This window comes from Nerophis ophidion, linkage group LG22 (assembly GCF_033978795.1).
Source record: "Nerophis ophidion isolate RoL-2023_Sa linkage group LG22, RoL_Noph_v1.0, whole genome shotgun sequence".
In the NCBI taxonomy this organism is placed as follows: Eukaryota; Metazoa; Chordata; class Actinopteri; order Syngnathiformes; family Syngnathidae; genus Nerophis; species Nerophis ophidion.
Window position 1 is genome coordinate 26,297,911 of NC_084632.1, and position 20,754 is coordinate 26,318,664.

General features: G+C 39.3%; 1 protein-coding gene across 14 annotated transcripts in view; it reads right to left on the bottom strand.

Annotated features, from left to right (window-relative positions):
- LOC133540738 (discs large homolog 1-like protein) overlaps nt 1-20,754 on the bottom strand; it is a 213,634-nt gene that overhangs the window by 45,633 nt on the left and 147,247 nt on the right. For all 14 annotated transcript variants that reach the window (XM_061883613.1, XM_061883614.1, XM_061883615.1 and 11 more), the window contains 5 exons: nt 15,636-15,772; nt 15,294-15,438; nt 9,633-9,765; nt 7,303-7,459; nt 7,016-7,118 (listed from right to left, as the gene is read on the bottom strand). In XM_061883613.1, coding sequence (XP_061739597.1) covers nt 7,016-7,118; nt 7,303-7,459; nt 9,633-9,765; nt 15,294-15,438; nt 15,636-15,772 — 675 coding nt within the window. The remainder of the gene's footprint in view (nt 1-7,015; nt 7,119-7,302; nt 7,460-9,632; nt 9,766-15,293; nt 15,439-15,635; nt 15,773-20,754) is intronic.

Sequence of the window (20,754 nt, forward strand, 5' to 3'; positions counted from 1 at the left end):
CAAGAAGTTTCATTGGTCATTGATCATTAGCTTCCACTTTCAATAACCTCAGTGTGTTCTTACAGGAACATCTAAGGCAAAATAGACAATGTTATAGAGCAAACGAGAAGAAACAATGCAGATGAGGAGCACATGGGAAAACGGAGAGAAAGACAAGGATAGGGGTGATGACAAGGACTAATGGCTCGGAGGCTCACATTACTTCAATCACTCTGTCCCTTCATTTACTTCTACGGTCTTGGTCCTTTTCTCTCCCACAGTTTTCCTCCCTTCTGCCCTCCCTGTTTTGCATAAAGCAGTAAGTTTGCAAGCCACCCAAATTTCCCATTTTTTATCTTTAGATTGTAAGCATTGCATCAGTACTATGTGCTTCTCGTTGTTTTTATCAACTAATTCTTCTTCCCGCAAGCGTAGGGCAGGGGGAAAAACAAATGTCACGAGAGGAACATGCACTTCTAATGCATATTTAAATACAAGCTCCTGTTGAACAGAGTGCATTGAGAAAACTGCAGCGTCATCATTTAGTTAGTACAGTGCCTCATCCACAATTAAGATGTCGAAAGAAAGGACACAAATCGGAAAACATCATATAATTTAAATAATCTTTGGAAGTCATCTTGTCAAGTGAACAGCTTTGGCAGACAATATTTCCACAATTTAGTGTGTGAAAGCAAAGATGAGCTTTTCAGTTAATCATCAAATGAATGGCTGCGCACAAGCACGCACAATCACACACACTCTCAGTCTAAAGGCTTACTACCAGAAGTGTAGAGCTAATCCTTAGGGCAACACCTCAGTATTACTGGTGACAGACATGGACTGCGTGTGTACATTGCACGGCAATGACAGTTTTGTGTAATCCCAATGACAAATACTGCCGTCAAACTGAGACATTGTTGCTCTTATACTTGGTTTAACATGATCACCTTATTACATATGGTCTAATATTTACGACATTATATTTCCGTACTCCACCGGGACAGTAAGTGTTAAAAAACAGAAGTTTCTAGATCAGGCGTGTCAAACTCATTTGAACTCAGGGGCCACATGGAGGAAAATCTATTTCTAAGTACCCCGTAATGGTAAAATCATGGCATTATAACTTATAAATAAAGACAACTCGAAGTTGTTTACTTTGACCAAAAATGGAAAAAGCACATTATAAAAACCTACAAATCACAAATAATACTCTGGACAAAACACTTCAAGTTTGTTGAACATTTTCAGGAAATTGGTGCAGTTTCAAAAACCCAATGAGCTTAGACTTTGTCTCAGTGTATCTACAAAGCCAGGATTAAACTTAAAGTCACAGTCCGTCTCAGATTGAACAAAAAACACAACATGTAAACTCTTCTCGGTATCTAATACCTCCTTTGTCATGTGCACGTATTAATCCAGAGCTAACTCAACAAAAAATAAGAATCGGAGGCAAAAACTATTCAAAAGGGTTACCATATTTACTCGAAATTGCCGCTGGGCATGCAATATGCGCCTGCCTTGAATTACCGCCGGGTCAAATTCGTGACGTCACGAGTGACACTTCCCCTATCATCAATTTCAAAATGGCGAAAGCTTATTTCAACAATTTGAAATTGCATAAAGGGAAAATGATTAAGAGCTATTCAGTTAAGGTCCAAGCTATTGAATACCGGTATGCTAAAAAGAACACTAAGCAGCAATGTTTTATTAATTATACCTGTGGAGCCTACGGTCCGATAGACAGGCGGGGCATGCTAGTTCACGCTAGCTGTAGCCCTCCCAAAGATACCGGCAAGCAAGCGGAAGAGCGACCTGACTGAGGTTTTATTGAAAAATAAACAAAGTCAAACTCCTCAACCCATGCCCTTTCTTGGTGGTCCTGGGATAAAGAGATCACCCACGGAGCAGAACGAGAGGGAAGTCGCCCACACCTGAGCTAACTGATAGCAGCAGTCCAATAGCAGCTTCCTGAGAGACTTTTAAAATTGAAGAAAGATAAGGAATACTTCTGTAAACAAGCCATCGATGCCCCTGATCAGAAGGAGCCGGCATGGATCTCATTTACAAGCAAAGGTGAGACCACCTTTAATTTATTTTTTATTTACCAGCAGCCTTTACAACCAGGCAAAATCCCATTGAGATCAAAGATCTCTTTTCCAAGGGAGACCTTGTCAAGAGGGCAGCAGCAAGGTTACATTAAAAACAGTAAACAACACATAAAACATCACATTCACAACATTAAAACTTGCTCATATGACACATGTGCATACAGACAAGGTAAACTGCAATCCTTTCACAGAAGCTTTAAACTCATTTAATGTAACAAGGGTTTTAAATTGAATATTCAATTGCAGGTTATTCCAAGCCTTCGGTGCTGAAAATAATAACCATAATAACGTTTTTTTTTTTATTAAATGTGCTTTTCATGATGGTATCCTTACATCACACCAATTTTTTTTACTGCATGCCATTGGTAAGCGCAGGGGTGACAAGAGGTTTTAAAAGGATTAGCGCCTGATTACTTTTACCGCATGCCTTGAATAAGCACAGGAGTGAGAAGAGGTTTTAAATTAATTAGCGCCCCGGCGGCTATTCAAGGAAATACGGTAAGTTCAAATTTATTGTGTTTGACAGAGACATTGTGGGGCAACGAGGGTGCCAAACGATGTATTCTAAACAGAAGCCATAAAACGGCAGGTTTTAAGTTTCATGTGGGTCGAGGAAGAGGAGCCACGTCACCCTTTACTGTGTACCTCTTGCTTGCCCCCATTATAAATTGTTTCGTTGCCTCACAGAATCGCTAATGTGACATCCAGTGGACACATTTAGAACCGCAGTTTCTTTTGTTAAAAAAAAAAAAAAAAACAGCTAATTTTTCAAATTGGCAAACTCATCGCTCGGGCAGGATAAAACCTGTTCACGGGCCTGATTGGGCCCACGGCCTATGGTTTGACACCTTTGCTCTAGATTCTACTTTTCGTCTGATTTTAGAAACATTGCACAGGCATATGGAGGTTTTTTTGCAATGTGTGAAATAGGCATTTCAGCATATCTACACACCAATCAGTCAAAACACATGCAGCATTAAGGCTTTACATAAGCCAACATGCTTCACTTGCTGAACAGAACACACACACCCACCCACAGACTGATGACATTAACTCCGTGTCATGCTGCACTGTGTTTGATGACAGCAGGTAATGTTCCTAATATAACCTGCATAAACAAACAAACACAGTATGAGGCTCACTATTTCCACTACTAATGGAGGTTATTAGAGGGGACTCTCCATGTGTTTATGTGTGATAGAAACAGAGGGTGCACCGCAGGTCACTTCTCAGTGATGCTACGGGAACCGGACACACATTGACACACACATTACTTGCAACCCAACACCCAGCGTGGACAGAAGGCTTAAGAAAGAGCTTGTTCAGCATTCACCAGTGTACGTTATGGAAGAGTCACGACACAGAAAATACTTCATATGCAAAATGAAACAACTCAAATAAGTTATAGCAAGGATGGTATAAGGAGGCAGCCCAAATTCACCTCAAAACATGGGAGACAAACATCCCTCTAAGTCCTGTCCGTTTTTGGCAGTTACCATTTTTTACTATCTATGCGCCACATTTTTCCGACTATGATGTGCAGTCCCGATGAAGGGGTCTATTCAAGTCTATATTCATATACAAGGCGCACTGGATTATAAAGCACATTTAAAGGGGTCATATGATTTATTTTCTTCATTTAAAACACTTCATTGTGTTCTATATAACACATAAAAGTCCTACTGAAACCCACTACTACACGCAGTCTGATAGTTTATATATCAATGATGGAATCTTAACATTGCAACACATGGCAATACGTTAGTTTACTAAATTGCAATTTTAAATTTCGCGCCGAAGTATCCTGTTCAAAACGTCGCGTTATGATGACGCATGCGCGTAACGTCACAGATTGTAGAGGACATTTTGTTCCAACATCGTTCCCAGCTATTAAGTCGTCTGTATTCCACAGTATTCTGGACATCTGTTTTGATTGATTGATTGATACTTTTATTAGTAGATTGCACAGTACAGTACATATTCCGTACAATTGACCACTAAATGGTAACACCCGAATAAGTTTTTCAACTTGTTTAAGTCGGGGTCCACGTTAATCAATTCATGTGTTGCTGAATCTTTTGCAATTTGTTCAATGAACAATAGAGGCATCAAAGAAGAAAGCTGTAGGTAGGAAGCGGTGTATTGCGGCCGGCTTTAGCAACACAAATACAACCTGTGTTTCATTGTTTACATTCCCGAAAGATGACAATCAAGCTTTACTATGGAACAGAGATATCAAGGAAACACGGTTGGATTGGACCACACACACAAAGTACAGTATATTATGCAGAGATCATTTTGAAAGATCGTGTTTCGAAGAGGGTCCCTTGCGAAGGGCAGAGATGGGCATCGCCACCACCCGTCGACTGGTGCTGAAGAAAGGTGCGGGGCCGACCTTCAGGTTGTACAGGTACGACCATATAATCTCACTAAAACGCTAGTAACACAATAAGCAGATAATTAGAATTATTCTAGTATATTTGTCTAATATCATCTGAATCGCTCCCACTGCCCAAGTCTTTTTTTTTTTTCTAGTCCTTCACTCTCACTTTCCTAATCCACAAATCTTGCATCCTCACTTAAACTAATGGGAAATCGTCGCTTTCTCGGTCCGAATCACTCTCGCTGCTGGTGGCCATGATTGGAAACAATGTTCAGATGTGAGGAGCTCCACAACCCGTGACGTCACGCGCATATCGTCTGCTACTCCCGGTACAGGCAAGGCATTTTTATTAGCGACCAAAAGTTACAAACTTTATTGTCGATGTTCTCTACTAAATCCTTTCAGCAAAAATATGGCAATATCGCGAAATGATCAAGTATGACACATAGAATGGACCTGCTAGCCCCGTTTAAATAAGAAAATCTCATTTCAGGTGGTTCTTTGGTCAGCATTTTTCATAGATTGTTTCACAGACTGTGTTTTAATGTCAAGCCGCTTTCTGACCGGTCTTATTTACCTGTCCCCACTTCGACAGCAATCTCTCCCTGTCACATTTATTGTACCAGTCATTTTTAGCGCTTCCATAGCGAGCCTACTGACGGATTAAGTTACAACTGTACACTATTTTATATTAGAAATGGCAACAGCGGAGGATGAATGCCTCAAAACAAGAGGGTAGAGAAAAAGGAGCTTATTGACTATGGCGTGGACTACAATGGCGGACGTGCGCAAATTTTCGGGACATGTGCAGATCCCAAACAGACAATAGCAGAAACCAATATGGATGTAAGTTAGTTTTCTATAATAGGTCGAAACTAAAGGCCATATATTGTGTCTCCTAGCGGATGCCATTTTGGGGTCCTTATACACACAGACCATAATAATACCCGTATGTTGAAGCACCGCTGACTATGGTAGCCGTAATGTGCCAACAATCTATCAAGCGGTGCGGCTTCGTAGTTTACCAAAATCGTACGAAAACATTGACCGATATTTAAACGCCATGTGTAATTTTATATATTTTAAATGAAACATCAACGTTTTGGTCTTACCAGTGCTTGCTACACTTATTTATTGAACAGGTTTCATTTAACCTGCAGGCCACACATATTTCCTATGTGTGACTGCCAACTACTGGTCACATTTATCACCATGTACCATATAAAATTGGTTCGGGGTCAACACAACCAGAAATAATTCATAGACAAGGCGCACCAGGTTATAAGGCACACTGCTAATTTGTGAGATAATGACAATATTTTCAGTGTGCCTTATAGTTTTAAAAATACGGTACAGTAACTAAGGTGTTGCTGTAGCTCGTTAAATTCAGATGCAGTCAGTTGTCATGTGTTGAACTTATTTATATATTACAGTATTATTATTGCACTATTAGGGTTTCTCAAGATTCCATTTTAGGTGTTCCCTTTTGGCTATTGAGCTGTTAGGTCGCAATTTTAGTCCAGTAAAACTTGTGAGGCTGACATTTTTGCAGCAAATTCTTGAAAACATAAGTGTTGTTATAAAGGTAATCTCTGACTAGCTTTTTTTTTCAAAAAGTCCTCAAAACAGCTCCTGTCACTGAAAAAAATGGACAAAAATCAAATGTCTACTGTTCAGGACATTGGTTGTCAGGAATATACAAAATAACATTAATAGTGAACGAAAAAGTCCGGCTCCCCGGCCTTTAGCTTTCTGGAAATGTGGCCCTCAAAACAATTTATTTGAATACACATATACCTACAGACTGAAGAGTACAGTGTATGACCAAAAAATACTAGCAGAATAGATACCAATGAATTTTAAATGAAATTATGATCTATCTTGGGCTACATTATCAATGACTTGTCTTCCAGACATTCAGCACTACATATCACTTTCCAACTTTACCAGCTCATACCATCTTTGTTCTCTGTATCACCTCTCTAAATAAATAATACATAGCTAATGGCTCCACTGCAAGTCAATAGGCACGGAACCAGACATAGTTTATACTGCACGACTGGTGCAGTACAAGGTGCTTGCATGCACGTCTATGTAAGTGATATTTTTAGGACCCCCAATGCAACAGCATCCCATTAGCTGAGGCTCAGTTGTCAGTTATAACCCGGCTGCCTAGGTTACAGGACTATCAGTCACCCAACAGACGAATACCCAGGTTGAAGCATGTTGTGACACATATAATTGTGTGGTGCATCTTTTAGCATACACAGTAAGTTATTGAACACCCAGCCATCACCTGTAACACAGCTAATATTTTTCAGTTTGTTATTTGAGTATATCAGAAAATTTGTTGTGGACTTTAGCCCAATTGTGACTGTGAAAAACTGGCCAATGTCACGGACACATAGAAACTGTTTTAATCCATGAAAATAACTTCATAATATGCCAACATTTTTTCAAACCTAATCTTTACTCTTACACCCGTACTTAACAAAGATGCATGTTACTTTTTTTTCAATTAGCAACTTAATATAGAATCACTCACCTTCTGGTCTATACTGTGCAACAATAGTGACAGTTTGTCCCGCGTTCTTTAGAGCTGCAGCTGCCTGCTCATGTGTTGCACTAGACAGGTCTACCCCATTCACCTAGATCCACAGACACATATTTTAATGTCAAATGAGAAGACATGCTACTATATGATAGAATAAATGAATCATAAAAAACAAATCTCAACAGGAGCTTTAAAATAATAGCGCTGGCATATTGTACGAACTGCAATATAGTTAAACCATGATGTTAGTTGATATGTATTTACTGTATAAAACATACTGAGAGGATTCGATCTCCCTTGTGAAGTTCCCCACATAGATCAGCAGGACCACCAGCCAGAATGAAGGAGATGAAGATTCCTTCTCCATCTTCCCCTCCAACGATGTTGAAACCGAGACCTGCAGATCCTCTGTGGAGGATCAGACGCCTGGGTTCCCTGGAGAAAATTATACTTTATATATTAATATTTTTCAAACACAATTAAATGTGTCTATGATTTAAAGTGCAACAATACACTAAAACATGACAGTTAAATGTATTTATTATCTAGAAGTATAATTCTAAATCTATATTAATTATTACAGGATTTGAAGAGGTGTGCGTTCCACAATTGAAGCATGGGCATTCTTCAATCTTCACATTGCCCAGTAGATGTCAGTATTTTATCATGTTATATTTTGTGGCAGTGCTATTTACACACGACAGACATTCACCACTCAACATCTAAAATACTAATTTAAAAAAAAAAGAAAAGAACAAGAGTTAAAAGGACACCTTTTTTTCTTGTGGTTTGTACAGTCCTTTGAGACATTTGTGATTTAGGGCTATATAAATAAAAATTGATTGATTGATTGATTGATTTCAGGCTGTAGCATTATACAAAAATTATTCAAGCCCCATTTAGAATTACATGTACTTTTGAAAATGTAAAATATCGAACACATGGTCAATTTCAATAGATAGTGACAACTTGTAATCATAGTTGTGTTGAGCAATCTAAATTGTGTTTTTTGTGCCTTCTTGATAAACTAATGTAAGTTCTTAATCTTTGCATAAAAATATAATTTACAATGGGGGTTAAATAATATTTAGCACAACTCTACATATTTCACACCAGTCATTATTGACATGCTATACAGTAAAGGACAGTATTCATATGTAAAAACTGCATGACGTTATTAAACAACTTTAATGTGATGCTGGTCTTACAAAAGTGATACTGTACAATATACATGTGCAGTACAAGGTTGAATTATCTGTAGTTTCAGTGAGTTGAAAAACAATTTTTTTTGGTGCTGTTAAAATATATTTTTCTTCAATCGGACTAATCACAATTTTGAATTTAAATTAATCATGTTTAATCACAGGTTATTACTCCTTTACATAACTTAAATCATAAGGCCAAAAAGGCACATTTTATTGTGAGAATGTCAGAGGGACATTAGTTCAAAATGTTTCACTTAAATGGCCATAAGTTAATTGCTCAAAACTTGTTACCAAATGTATCTGAAGTCATGTATGCTCAAATTGCGTAATTCATCTACACATATCCATGATTAATGCCCGATTTCTTTTTACCACTATTTTTTTTATGCAATGTGCTCCAGGGCATAAAGAAAATTTGAGTACAGTGCAACTATCCAACTTAAAAGAGAACAGATTGAACGTTTGTGTAACAGTGATCATTCTGCGGAGTCAATTCCCACACACAGCGGGCTCAAACTTGCGACCAATAATCCCTACTAATTGAGAGTTAAGTGGAGCAGCGGTAGCCAGTAAAATAAAAACCATGTGCTGTCAACTCATTTTCCAGCGCAGCTCTTAAGGCGACGGGAAGTGAGGTTTATACAACATACTATCGCACAGCCACAGTAGCTGGGATCTATTGCACTGTTTATAGAAACACATTTTTTATTTTTTTTTGCAGCCAGACACGTTAAAAATGTGCAAGTTCGTTGGATTGTTCAGCAGTGACGTCACAGTTTGATAACAGGGAGACAATACGGCAATACGGTGGATACAAACACAGAACGAGACTCAAAAAAAAGGCAGACATAAAAAATGACCATCCTGCAGTCAGTCTACGGCTTATCAGATTTATTATACTCCAAACATTCTGATTGGCCATAAGGATTATGACGAAAGGAGTCATATTCTCGTAACCACGGTGACGCCAATTGAGTGACAAGGATTGTGATAGGCTGTAATCCTTCCATTAAAATGGATTAAAGACAGTAGAGCAGCACTGAGAGTGTATGTGCATGTGTGTATGTATGTGACCTCAGTTTACGTGCCGGATAAAAATTTGGATTGCCATCTGCCAAACACACGTACACGCACACACACGCGCACACACACACACACACACACACACACACACACACACACACACACACACACACACACACACACACACACACACACACACACACACACACACGTCCACGCACCACCACAGCCCAGTTAGCAGGGCGGACAGAGGTCAGGCAGTAAATTTGGGCTCTCGAGGAGAGGAATGACATGTCCTCAACAACACTAAATCATATTGTTGTGAAATAAATGCAGCCTTTTCTCGTTCATATGTACGGTAGATTAATACTGTTACTTACCTTGTGACATCATCATCTACAGTCATGGACTTGGGCATTGGTGAGTATCTGGGTGTGGTCAGTGGGGCAGGGCTCACAGACTGGCTCCCGCTCATGTAGGGACTTATGTGGTTGTCCTGATGCGGGGAATAGGCTGGAAAAAACAAAACAAAAACAAGTCTATTCTCAACATGCTTTAATATGGTTAAACTGTTGGTCCATTTTGTGTGGCCATCCTCAAAAATGAACCATTTAGAACTTCTGCAGTGCACTTGCAGTGAAATAAAAGTGTACTTTATTAGTGACATGTACAATATACTGTAGAGTAAAATTGGTAATTTTGTTTAGGAGACGTGACTCTTAATAGTTGTCCAACATACAAGAGGGCACTATATATGACTTGGGTGGGCAAACTTTTTGGCTCAGGGGCAACATTGGGTTTTGAAATTTGACAAATGCATATGATGCATTTGAAAGCATTTTATATCTCGTACCTAAGAGTAGACTTCCCGAACATGGGCTATACATCTATTTTCAACAATATCGAATCAGAACCTCAGAGAAACACACAAATAGAATTACAAGGTTAACACTTACATTATCTTTCAGTGGGAGCACTTTGGCACACTTTTTTGTCAGTGTGTCAAAGTCTAGTATCAGTTTTGTTGGGGCAATCCTCGAACCAGATCTTTGCTCAATTTTGTTCTAATATTTTGTGGGCTGGATTCAAAAGTAGTTTCCCCATCACTGGTATATGATGTGGCTCTGCGATATATTTTATGTATATTTATGTATTTCATTCGATGTTGTTATGATGTACAGTACCTTGCAAAAGTCTTGAGCTACCAGTAGTTTTAGTTATCTTTATCCCAGCAGATATTTTATCACAGTAAAAACATACAGTAGATAGTAGGACAGAAAAAATCAGCAGGATTATACAACAAGTACAAAACCAGCAGAAGGCTGAGCCAATGACCAATACGTTATACTTGGTTAAGAATCTGGATAAAAGTGTTTGTACAGAAATATATTACTACTGCATCAGGGATGTAGGGAAGACATGGCCAAACATCTATATTGTGACATATATTGCAGCCTTCTGTAATAACTATATTTATTACAATATATTATTTTGTATGTACAGTAAATGATTATAGACGTGTTTCAGAACAGGTAATAAAGGCTGTTAATTTGGCAGCTGATGTGTGCGGGAAAATATTGTGTAATTTCCAGTAGTATTATTTTGTTCAAAATATTAATATTTTACCTTCTTATTTACTGTTAACAGTAGCACGGTGGAACATAGGTTAGTGCATTTGCGTCACAATAAGACGGTCCTGAGTTCAATACCGGGCTCGGGATCTTTTTGTGTGGAGTTTGCATGTTCTCCCCGTGACTGCGTGGGTTTCCTCCAGGTACTCCGGCTTCCTCCCACCTCCAAAATCATGCACCCTGGTATAGGTTGATTGGCAACACTAAATTGGCCCTAGTGTGTGAATGTGAGTGTGAATGTTATCCGACTATCTGTGTTGGCCCTGCCATGAGGTGGCGACTTGTCCAGGGTGTACGCCACATTCCGCCCAAATGCAGCTGAGAAAGGCTTCAGGAACCCCCCCGCGACCCCGAAAGGGACAAGCGGTAAAAAATGGATGGATGGATTTATTGTTAACATCTGGTCACTTGCTGTTGTAACACAGTTATATCTACACTTCTGTTAAAATGTAATAAGCACTGACTATTCTGTTCTTTGAATATTTTACTTTAGTTTTGGACGATACTACATATTTGGGTATCTATCCAATACCAAGTCGTTACAGGAGCATTACTGGTCATCCCAATGTTCACACTGATACTTAAGCAATTTTTAAGATTATTGAATGACATTGAGTGTAATAATATCAATTAAACATTTCCTGCTAATGGCCTCGATTTAAATACTTTGTTTTTTGAACTTAAAGGTCTCATGTGTCCAGGGACTTATTTACTGAGTTTGTAAAAAATAACAAACACAACAAAATATATTTAAAAAAAATAATAAATACTGATCCACCCACTGAAGTTTTAACCATATACTGATATTATACTTAGTATGGTTACTGTCGATAATTGTATCAATCCACCTCCCTTTGTTTACATTCAAGAGCTTTAGCTTGCGATTAGCGGTTAGCTTATTCACCTTCAGTGTGTAGTGTTGCATGTTCAGCTATTCTTCTTCCTCCAGTGATGATGGTACTTGTAGAATACATAGTTTACTTGCCACCATGGAGGCAAGAAATGCTGACTTTAAAGTGGCTTTGCAATGTGGATAATATTAGCCGCTACTGAAAATGCGCTGAGGGCATGATTATTCGCTTGTCGCTATCAAATTTCCGGTGCACAGAATGTCTCATTATTGTGCATTATTATGATATAACGATAGTATTAAATCAACTATCGTTGGCCGATTTTTTATCACTTAAATTGTATATCGTCTGTATCGCACAACCCAGTTGTTATTATTGGGAATGGAATGGTACCGCTCTGGTCAGTTTGCATACTCTATGAACTAGGATGTAAGCAGCTAACAAGCAAACAAACATGAATACACTCTAGAATTGTTTTGCTTTTTGTCAATAACAGTCAGCCTTGGGAGAAATCTGGCCTTTACTAGGTGACTATCTTCTACATGGACAGAGTAGTACAGAGTAGTACTTTATTGATTCCTTCAGGAGAGTTCCTTCAGGAGTATTACAAAAACAAATAATAGTATATAGAATAGTAATAGTAAACATTTTTAGCGTTTCCATATTGAGTCTACTGACAGATATAAGTTCAAACTATACGCTACTGTGGAGAGGGGCGTGGCCTGCAGCCCTGCAGCGGAGCGAGGTGTAACGGGACCGGCCTCGAAGCCAGCGACAGGTGCGTAGATGGCCCTGGGCCTTGTTATCAAATCACCTGTCTCTCTGTATAAGCAGCAACTAGGAGGAGGGACGTTGGAGCGAGAGCGAGAGAGACAAAGGACACTTGCTGGAAAGCAACCCACAGACTTATTGCAAAATAAAACTGTGTTGTGAACCTGAACCGTGCTATCATGTTGATTCTTGGTGGTCCGAAGAACCCACTGGGGGACAAACTCCACAGCTACTTTGTGTCAAAAAATGGCAAACGAGGAGTATGTATGTCAAAGTGTGAGCCAGTCTGCCCAAAAAAACTAGAGTACAGAGAAAAAGAAGGAACTTTTAGACTACAGCGTTGGGCTACAATTGGCAGACTTACAAAAAGCTCTTCGGGTAAATCTTTACCATTCATGAAATTATCCGCCGACATCATCAATTGGAAAAACGTCACAAATTGGGCAAATTCTCTCGTTTGGAAAAGGTACGAGAGAAGACAAGATCATTCCAAAATATCTCCGCCCTGCTTCCATGGTTTGATTTCAAATTGTCGGGATTAGCTGTATGCAGATAACCCACATACACAAAAACAGGTTCCAATAGGTAAACATAATGAATCCTCTATAAAGGGCCGAGTTACACAAAATCAATTGATGCGTTCTGGTGTCTACTGGTGTTTTTTTAATGACGTTAATTTTTTTAAATTAATATTAAAGAAAACTTTTTGCAGTATGCATTTTCTTGTGTATGAAACATTCCATCACATGCCATAATCTCCCAGGGCACACCCGCAGCGCTAAAATAGTTTCTTTAATTTTAGATCGCACTGCAGGACCATCCATCCATCCATTTTCTACCGCTTGTCTTTTTTTTGGGTCGCCTATCTCAGCTGCATTCGGGCGGTAGGCGGGGTACACCCTGGACAAGTCGCCACCTCATTGCTGGCACTGAACGACCCTTTTTTTTTTATAAATGTCCCCAAAAAGTGGTACATAGATCCTGCATGTTTCAAAACATAGCAAAACGCCACAGGGTGGAGCATGATAATATGTATATGCTGTAAATGAGTGTCTCCATAATGAAAGTCACATAACACACACAAAAACATCATTTTAAACCCCCTCCAACCCGGCCTTCACATATGTGGACATCACATTTTTGGTTGTGTAAACCACAACAACATTTTAATTTACTGGTAGGACATTATACTGCAAATGAGTGGAGGAAAAAGAGTACCGATATACCTCATCACACGTTGGATTCAAGATGGCTAAAACACATCCAAAAATTCAGGATACTTTCAACCTTTTTTTGTTTTTATACTCATTGGTACCCAGAGACCCCAAATAGCAGAGATAAATAAAAAACCCATGCCATACAAGAGTTTGGGTCTTAGGAGGCTACATACTGTAGGGTGGTCTGGGCCACTTTTGCACTAGTTCTCAAATGTACATGCAGTAGATCACCTGCAATACGCCCACAAATATTCCACACAATGTTATAGTTTGCACACACTACTTAGCGCGTGGAATTTGGATCTTAGAAGATCAGGCCATAGGACTTTCACACAGTGAACTCACAATATTCCAAATCAACAAACATTTTCACACTACTGTACAGGTACCTGGTCATTTGGTAAAAACAAAATGTCATGAAATCAAGTAGCAATAGTTAGTTTTAGTGTGTCATTAGCATGTATTTTTTTTAATTTAACATTTGCTCTGTCAGGGGATGGCACAGCAAGCCCATTGTATTGATGGTTTTGGCGTCCCACTGGTGTGAATTCTCCCTGCCCACTGGGTGTGAGTTTTCCTTGCCCTTATGTGGGTTCTTCCGAGGATGTCGTAGTCGTAATGATTTGTACAGTCCTTTGAGACATTTGTGATTTAGGGCTATATAAATAAACATTGATTGAAACATTGATTGATGGTTTTAGAATAGTTTCCACAAAGGATTTCCTTCCTAAAGCAACCCTGGCCATGAATTGTGCTCTGACATTAAAGAAACCTGTACTCTAATAACACTACAGCATGTACGCAAAACACTGCCACAAACAGAACAATGGCAAAATAAAAACCCTATTAACATGCTTGCTTATACTGTAAGTACATTCACTTCTTTCTTCCTGTATTGGAAACTTAACAGCAAACAACGTTGTCTCTACCACCACAAAGCACATTGCAAGTGTGAGTGAGTTCTATTTACAGCTGAGAAAACACTCAACCTTTCTTGTCAGAACAGCAAACAGACATAGCCAGTAAATGTTTTTTTAATATACGTTTTGTCTGGATTATACTCAGCAATTATGGCTTTACTACACAATGTAGTATTATTTATTTTCATAAGGTAATGTGTTATTTATTGAAAGTTGTGTCTACTTTTACTCCCATATTTTATATCACACTATGCATCTACTATTTACGTATCATCTCTTGTGTCTACTTTATCATCGTCCAATCAAATCACATACTATGTCTGTGAAGCCTTTTTTTTTTGTTGTTTAAAAAATCGAATTCAATCGTGTTGTTTTTTTTTCGAAGGAAAAAGATTTAGGATGAAACTTCTCAGTGAATAATGCCTCAATAAAAATTAAAATAAAAATCCATATAATGCATAAGGATTATAAGTGAAAGTGCATTTTTTTTGTGCTGATATAAATTAGATAAATAATAACAATTATTTACCTTTCATGATGAAAAAAGTCTACCTTGCTATCTATCTAGTATGATTGAGGGGAGATTTTAGTTAATACTACTGTTACTGTATGAATAAAAATAATGAATGCGTATGTCTGTACAGTACTTACAATTGGTGACATCAGGAGGGGGAAAGTTTTCATTGATGAATACAGAGGAGTTTTTGGCCACACGGAGATAAACAACATCAGGTGTGGACTTCAGGACGGCCACTGCTTCCTCATGAGATACTTCCTCTAAGCAAGAGCCATTAACCTGCATATACATGAAGAAATATACTGCTTTATAAAGGCACAAAAAATAAGATTCTTACATTGGAATGTAATCAAATTGTAAAAATTACACTTAAAGACATAATTTAGGGGATTCTATTCCGTACAGTAAATACAATTGTTAAATTCAAGGGAAGAGAGGCGGACGATAAAGACTTCAGCAGAAAAAAATTGACTTACAGCAACAAGTTTGTCCCCTATCTGCAGTCGTCCATCTTTTTGTGCGGTTCCTCCCTCAATGATCTTTGTCACATAGATACTGCTGTCCCCTTGAACGTGTTGATTTCCAACTCCACCAGCTATACTAAATCCTAACCCTGGAAGAAACAATCAACATATTACAACTTTTTGCAACTATTTATATAACCACTTACATATTTTATTTTAAGTTATATTAAATTATATTATTATTTTGTAATAAACATAGAGCTGAAGTAGTGAAATTGGAAATGTATATTTTATTAATTTCTATTTAACTTCCCATCTTACTGTATCTGCTGTATTTCTACCTGGAGTATCTATTATTACTTTGCTGCCTCACTTTTGAGAGCATCATGCATGTGATTATTAATTGCGTCCTCCACCAATTTCACAATTAAAGGGGTAATAAAAAAACTCAAACTCAATATATTTATTACCATATCACATTACTAATGAAACACGAAATAAAGTCGTATTAAATGCTGACGATGTCAAGCCAACTCCATCTGCTTGTTATTCTAAAGGCAATGAAATGCACAATACCACCATAACTAACTATACCGCCATAAATTTACAGTTTTATAACCCTGGCATAAACACTCCATGCTGTTGTTTAGGGGGAAGCACATGATTACGGTGTATGGTGGTTGTCGTGATCTGATGGTGTTTGCTTGTTCTACTTTGATGGAATGTCTTATTGTGGCAGTCCGCTCCCTGTATGATCAGTGTCAGAGCTTGGTCCGCATTGCTGGCAGTAAGTCGGACACGTTTCCAGTGAAGGTTGGACTCCGCCAAGGCTGTCCTTTGTCACCGATTCTGTTCATAACTTTTATGGACAGAATTTCTAGGCGCAGTCAAGGCGTTGAGGGGTTCCGGTTTGGTGGCCACGGGATTAGGTCTCTGCTTTTTGCAGATGATGTAGTCCTGATGGCTTCATCTGGCCGGGATCTTCAGCTCTCACTGGATCGGTTCGCAGCCGAGTGTGAAGCGACCGGAATGAGAATCAGCACCTCCAAGTCCGAGTCCATGGTTCTCGCCCGGAAAAGGGTGGAGTGCCATCTCCGGGTTGGGGAGGAGACCCTGCCCCAAGTGGAGGAGTTCAAGTACCTAGGAGTCTTGTTCACGAGTGGGGGAAGAGTGGATCGTGAGATCGACAGGCGGATCGGTGCGGCGTCTTCAGTAATGCGGACGTTGTATCGATCCGTTGTGGTGAAGAAGGAGCTGAGCCGGAAGGCAAAGCTCTCAATTTACCGGTCGATCTACGTTCCCATCCTCACCTATGGTCATGAGCTTTGGGTCATGACCGAAAGGATAAGATCACGGGTACAAGCGGCCGAAATGAGTTTCCTCCGCCGGGTGGCGGGGCTCTCCCTTAGAGATAGGGTGAGAAGCTCTGCCATCCGGGAGGAGCTCAACGTAAAGCCGCTGCTCCTCCACATCGAGAGGAGCCAGATGAGGTGGTTCGGGCATCTGGTCAGGATGCCACCCGAACGCCTCCCTAGGGATGTGTTTAGGGCACGTCCAGCTGGTAGGAGGCCACGGGGAAGACCCAGGACACGTTGGAAAGACTATGTCTCCCGGCTGGCCTGGGAACGCCTCGGGATCCCCCGGGAAGAGCTAGACGAAGTGGCTGGAGATAGGGAAGTCTGGGCTTCCCTGCTTAGGCTGCTGCCCCCGCGACCCGACCTCGGATAAGCGGAAGATGATGGATGGATGGATGGATGGATACTTTGATGGACTGAATTGAAACAAATAATAATAGAAAAATATATTTGCATACATGATACAATTATACCTTGTTTCTGACTAAACTTCAATTAAGCGGTGAGTCAACCTGTCCTTTTTAATAAATCTAGTACGGTTAGTGGCATACTTGCCAACCTTGAGACCTCCGATTTCGGGAGGGGGGGTTGGCTGGGTGGGGGGTGTTGTTGGGGGAGGGACGTTGTTGGGGGCGTGGTTAAGAGGGGAGGAGTATATTTACAGCTATCCATCAATCCATTTCCTATCGCTTATTCCCTTTGGGGTCGCGTGAGGCGCTGGTGCCTATCTCAGCTATAATCGGGCGGAAGGCGGCGTACACCCTGGACAAGTTGCCCCTCATCGCAGTATGTGTAGAAATCTTTATTTATAATTGAATCACTTGTGTATTTTTCAACACGTTTTTAGTTATTTTGATATCATTTTTTCCAAATAGTTCAAGAAAGACCACTACAAATGAGCAATATTTTGCACTGTTATACATTTTAATAAATCAGAAACTGAGGACATAGTGCTGTATTTGACTTCTTTATCTTTTTTTTTTCAACCAAAAATGCTTTGCTCTGATTAGGGGGTTCTTGAATTAAAAACATGTTCACAGGGGGTACATCTCTGAAAAAAGGACGAGATCCACTGCTCTAAAAGCCGTAGATCTTATTGTCACATATGCATGCACAGTAGATGGCAGTATTGTCCTGTTTAAGAGTGTCACAACATTGCTGTTTACGGCAGACAAACTGCTTTACGGTAGACGAAAACGTGACTGCTGTTGTTGTGTGTTGTTTCCGCGCTGGGAGGACATTAATGAGACTGCCTAACAATAAACCCACATAAGAAACCAAGAACTCGCCCTCGATCATTCTACAGTTATAACGTAATTGGGCAGGCACACTGTTTATATTGTGGGAAAGCGGATGTGAAAACAGGCTGTCGACACGTCACTCTGGTCCGCATGGAGCTGGAGGGGGCGTGGCCTCCAGCTCCGCCTGAATTTCAGGAGATTTTCGGGAGACAAATTTGTCCCGGGAGGTTTTTGGGAGAGGCGCAGAATTTCGGGAGTCTCCCGGAAAATCCGGGAGGGTTGGCAAGTATGGTTAGTGGCGTTTAATTTAAAACCCATTGAGAAAATTGCTAGTTTACATTGCTTCGTCATAATGCTAAAACGACCGTACTATTTAAGTTTATATTGTGAGCAGAACTTTTACCCTGAAGATATGGTGTCCAAAGAACATTTGTCTTTGTCGGCCTTTTTTCATCTCCGTAATTTCTCTAAAATTTGCTTCATTTTGTCCACTCGCGGCGCTGAGATCTTTATTCATGCATTCGTTCCGTCTTGTCTCGATTACTGTAACGTATTATAATCGGGTCCCCCTATGTCTAGCATCAAAAGATTACATTTGGTACACAATGCGGCTGCTAGACTTTTGAAAAGAACAAGAAAGTTTGATCATATTACGCCTATACTGGCTCACCTGCACTGGCTTCTTGTGCACTCAAGATGTGACTTTAAGGTTTTACTACTTATGTATAAAATACTACACGGTCTAGCTCTATTCTATCTTGCTCATTGTATCGTACTATATGTTCCGGCAAGAAATCTGCGTTCAAAGAACTCCGGCTTATTAGTGATTCCCAGAGCTCAAAAAAGTCCGCGGGCTTTTGAGCGTTTTCTATTCGGGCTCCAGTACTCTGGAATGCCCTCCCGGTAACAGTAAGAGATGCCAACTCGGTAGAAGCATTAAGTCCCATCTTAAAACTCATTTGTATACTCTAGCCTTTAAATAGACCCCGCTTTTAGACCTGTTCATCTGCCGTTTCTTTTCTTTTCTGCTCTGGCCCCCTCTCCTTCTCCTATTCATAAAAACTTTTAACATTATCTAAAATATAAACATATGACTATTGAACATATTGTAATGAACTGAATTGTAGTGGTCAATGTCAACGTTTTGTTTATTGTTCACATATGATTATTTACAAAGCTTTACATAACATGTAAAATATAATACATTATTTGTCAATATATAATTATAAATCTACTTCAACTGCATTTTTTTTGGTTTTGTCTTTTATGCGCAACGAAGGCTCCGAGAACCAGCTTTAATTCCGGTTGTCAAGAGAAATACAGAAAACAATTGTTTGTCCTTGTTAAATGGTTCCGATCGTGGGAAAATACATTTCCGCTAAGTAGGAATTATTCATTACAAATATTTTCAGAGCTTGAGCTTATAAACCAACTTTGTAAATCTGATTTTTTTTTTAACATTAAAAAAGCCTCTTAACAATGAAATAACACCCAAATAGTCACCTTTACAAGCCGCAAGCTTTGAAGAGCGATGTGGCAAAGGCCGACTCTATTACAATGCTCACTATGCTACAATCATCCTTACAGCCCTTAGTGAGTTACACAAGTAATATTTAAGACCAAAATGGGGCATAAAGAAAATGTTGTTTAGGGACACAAAAATCCTGGTGTCGGTAATATAGTTAAGAAGACTTCATAGTCTGCCTAACTATGTTGCAAGCTATCTTCCAATTCAGAGCCTTGCTGATACATTACACAGTGTACCCCAGAATTTCACATTACTGTATTTTCCGGAATTTAAGCCGCTACATTTTTTTTATCCTGCGGCTAATAAAACTGTGATGGATTGATATATTTTTCGTCGCTAACAGGCATTATGTTTTGTACTCAACAAACAGATTCTATAAAACACCCACATAACCTGAAAAGGTGTGTTATTTTTTGTACTGTGGCGCAATGTTTTGGACAAGTTTGCTCACTGCAGATGCTATGAGTTGAATGTCTACAGTATGTCCTTCTATTTAGTGCCGTGAACAGGAAAGTCAATTGCCATTCGGTCTACTAGTCATCCATAGCATTTCTACTCGTATGGTTTCTTCATTCATCACACCAAGCAAAGTTTGTAAGTTTTACAACTAAAATAATTCATACTTACGGGACCGTAACATGTTTGATAGCAGTGCTTTCATGCATATTTGTACATACTACAGTAGTCAAGCTAGAGTCGTTAGCATTAGCTACTATGCTAACACGTTTACAGGCATCTGTGTTAGTATTATTAACTTACAATGGGACTATTTTTGTATTGTTCCAGTTTTACAAATTCCTTAAAACAATCACTAAAACCGTGGAGTTATTGAGTCTGATTAGCTGCTTGGAGAGCTGGCTTACTCAGCTAAGGGGACCATGACAATAACTTCTGTTTTGTCTAATCGTCTGTTTTACTGCCATGTTACAGGCACCATTTGGAAACAATTAAAGAAAGTAAAAAAAATTTACAAAATATTTCTATGTAAATAATTAATTTCACAACAT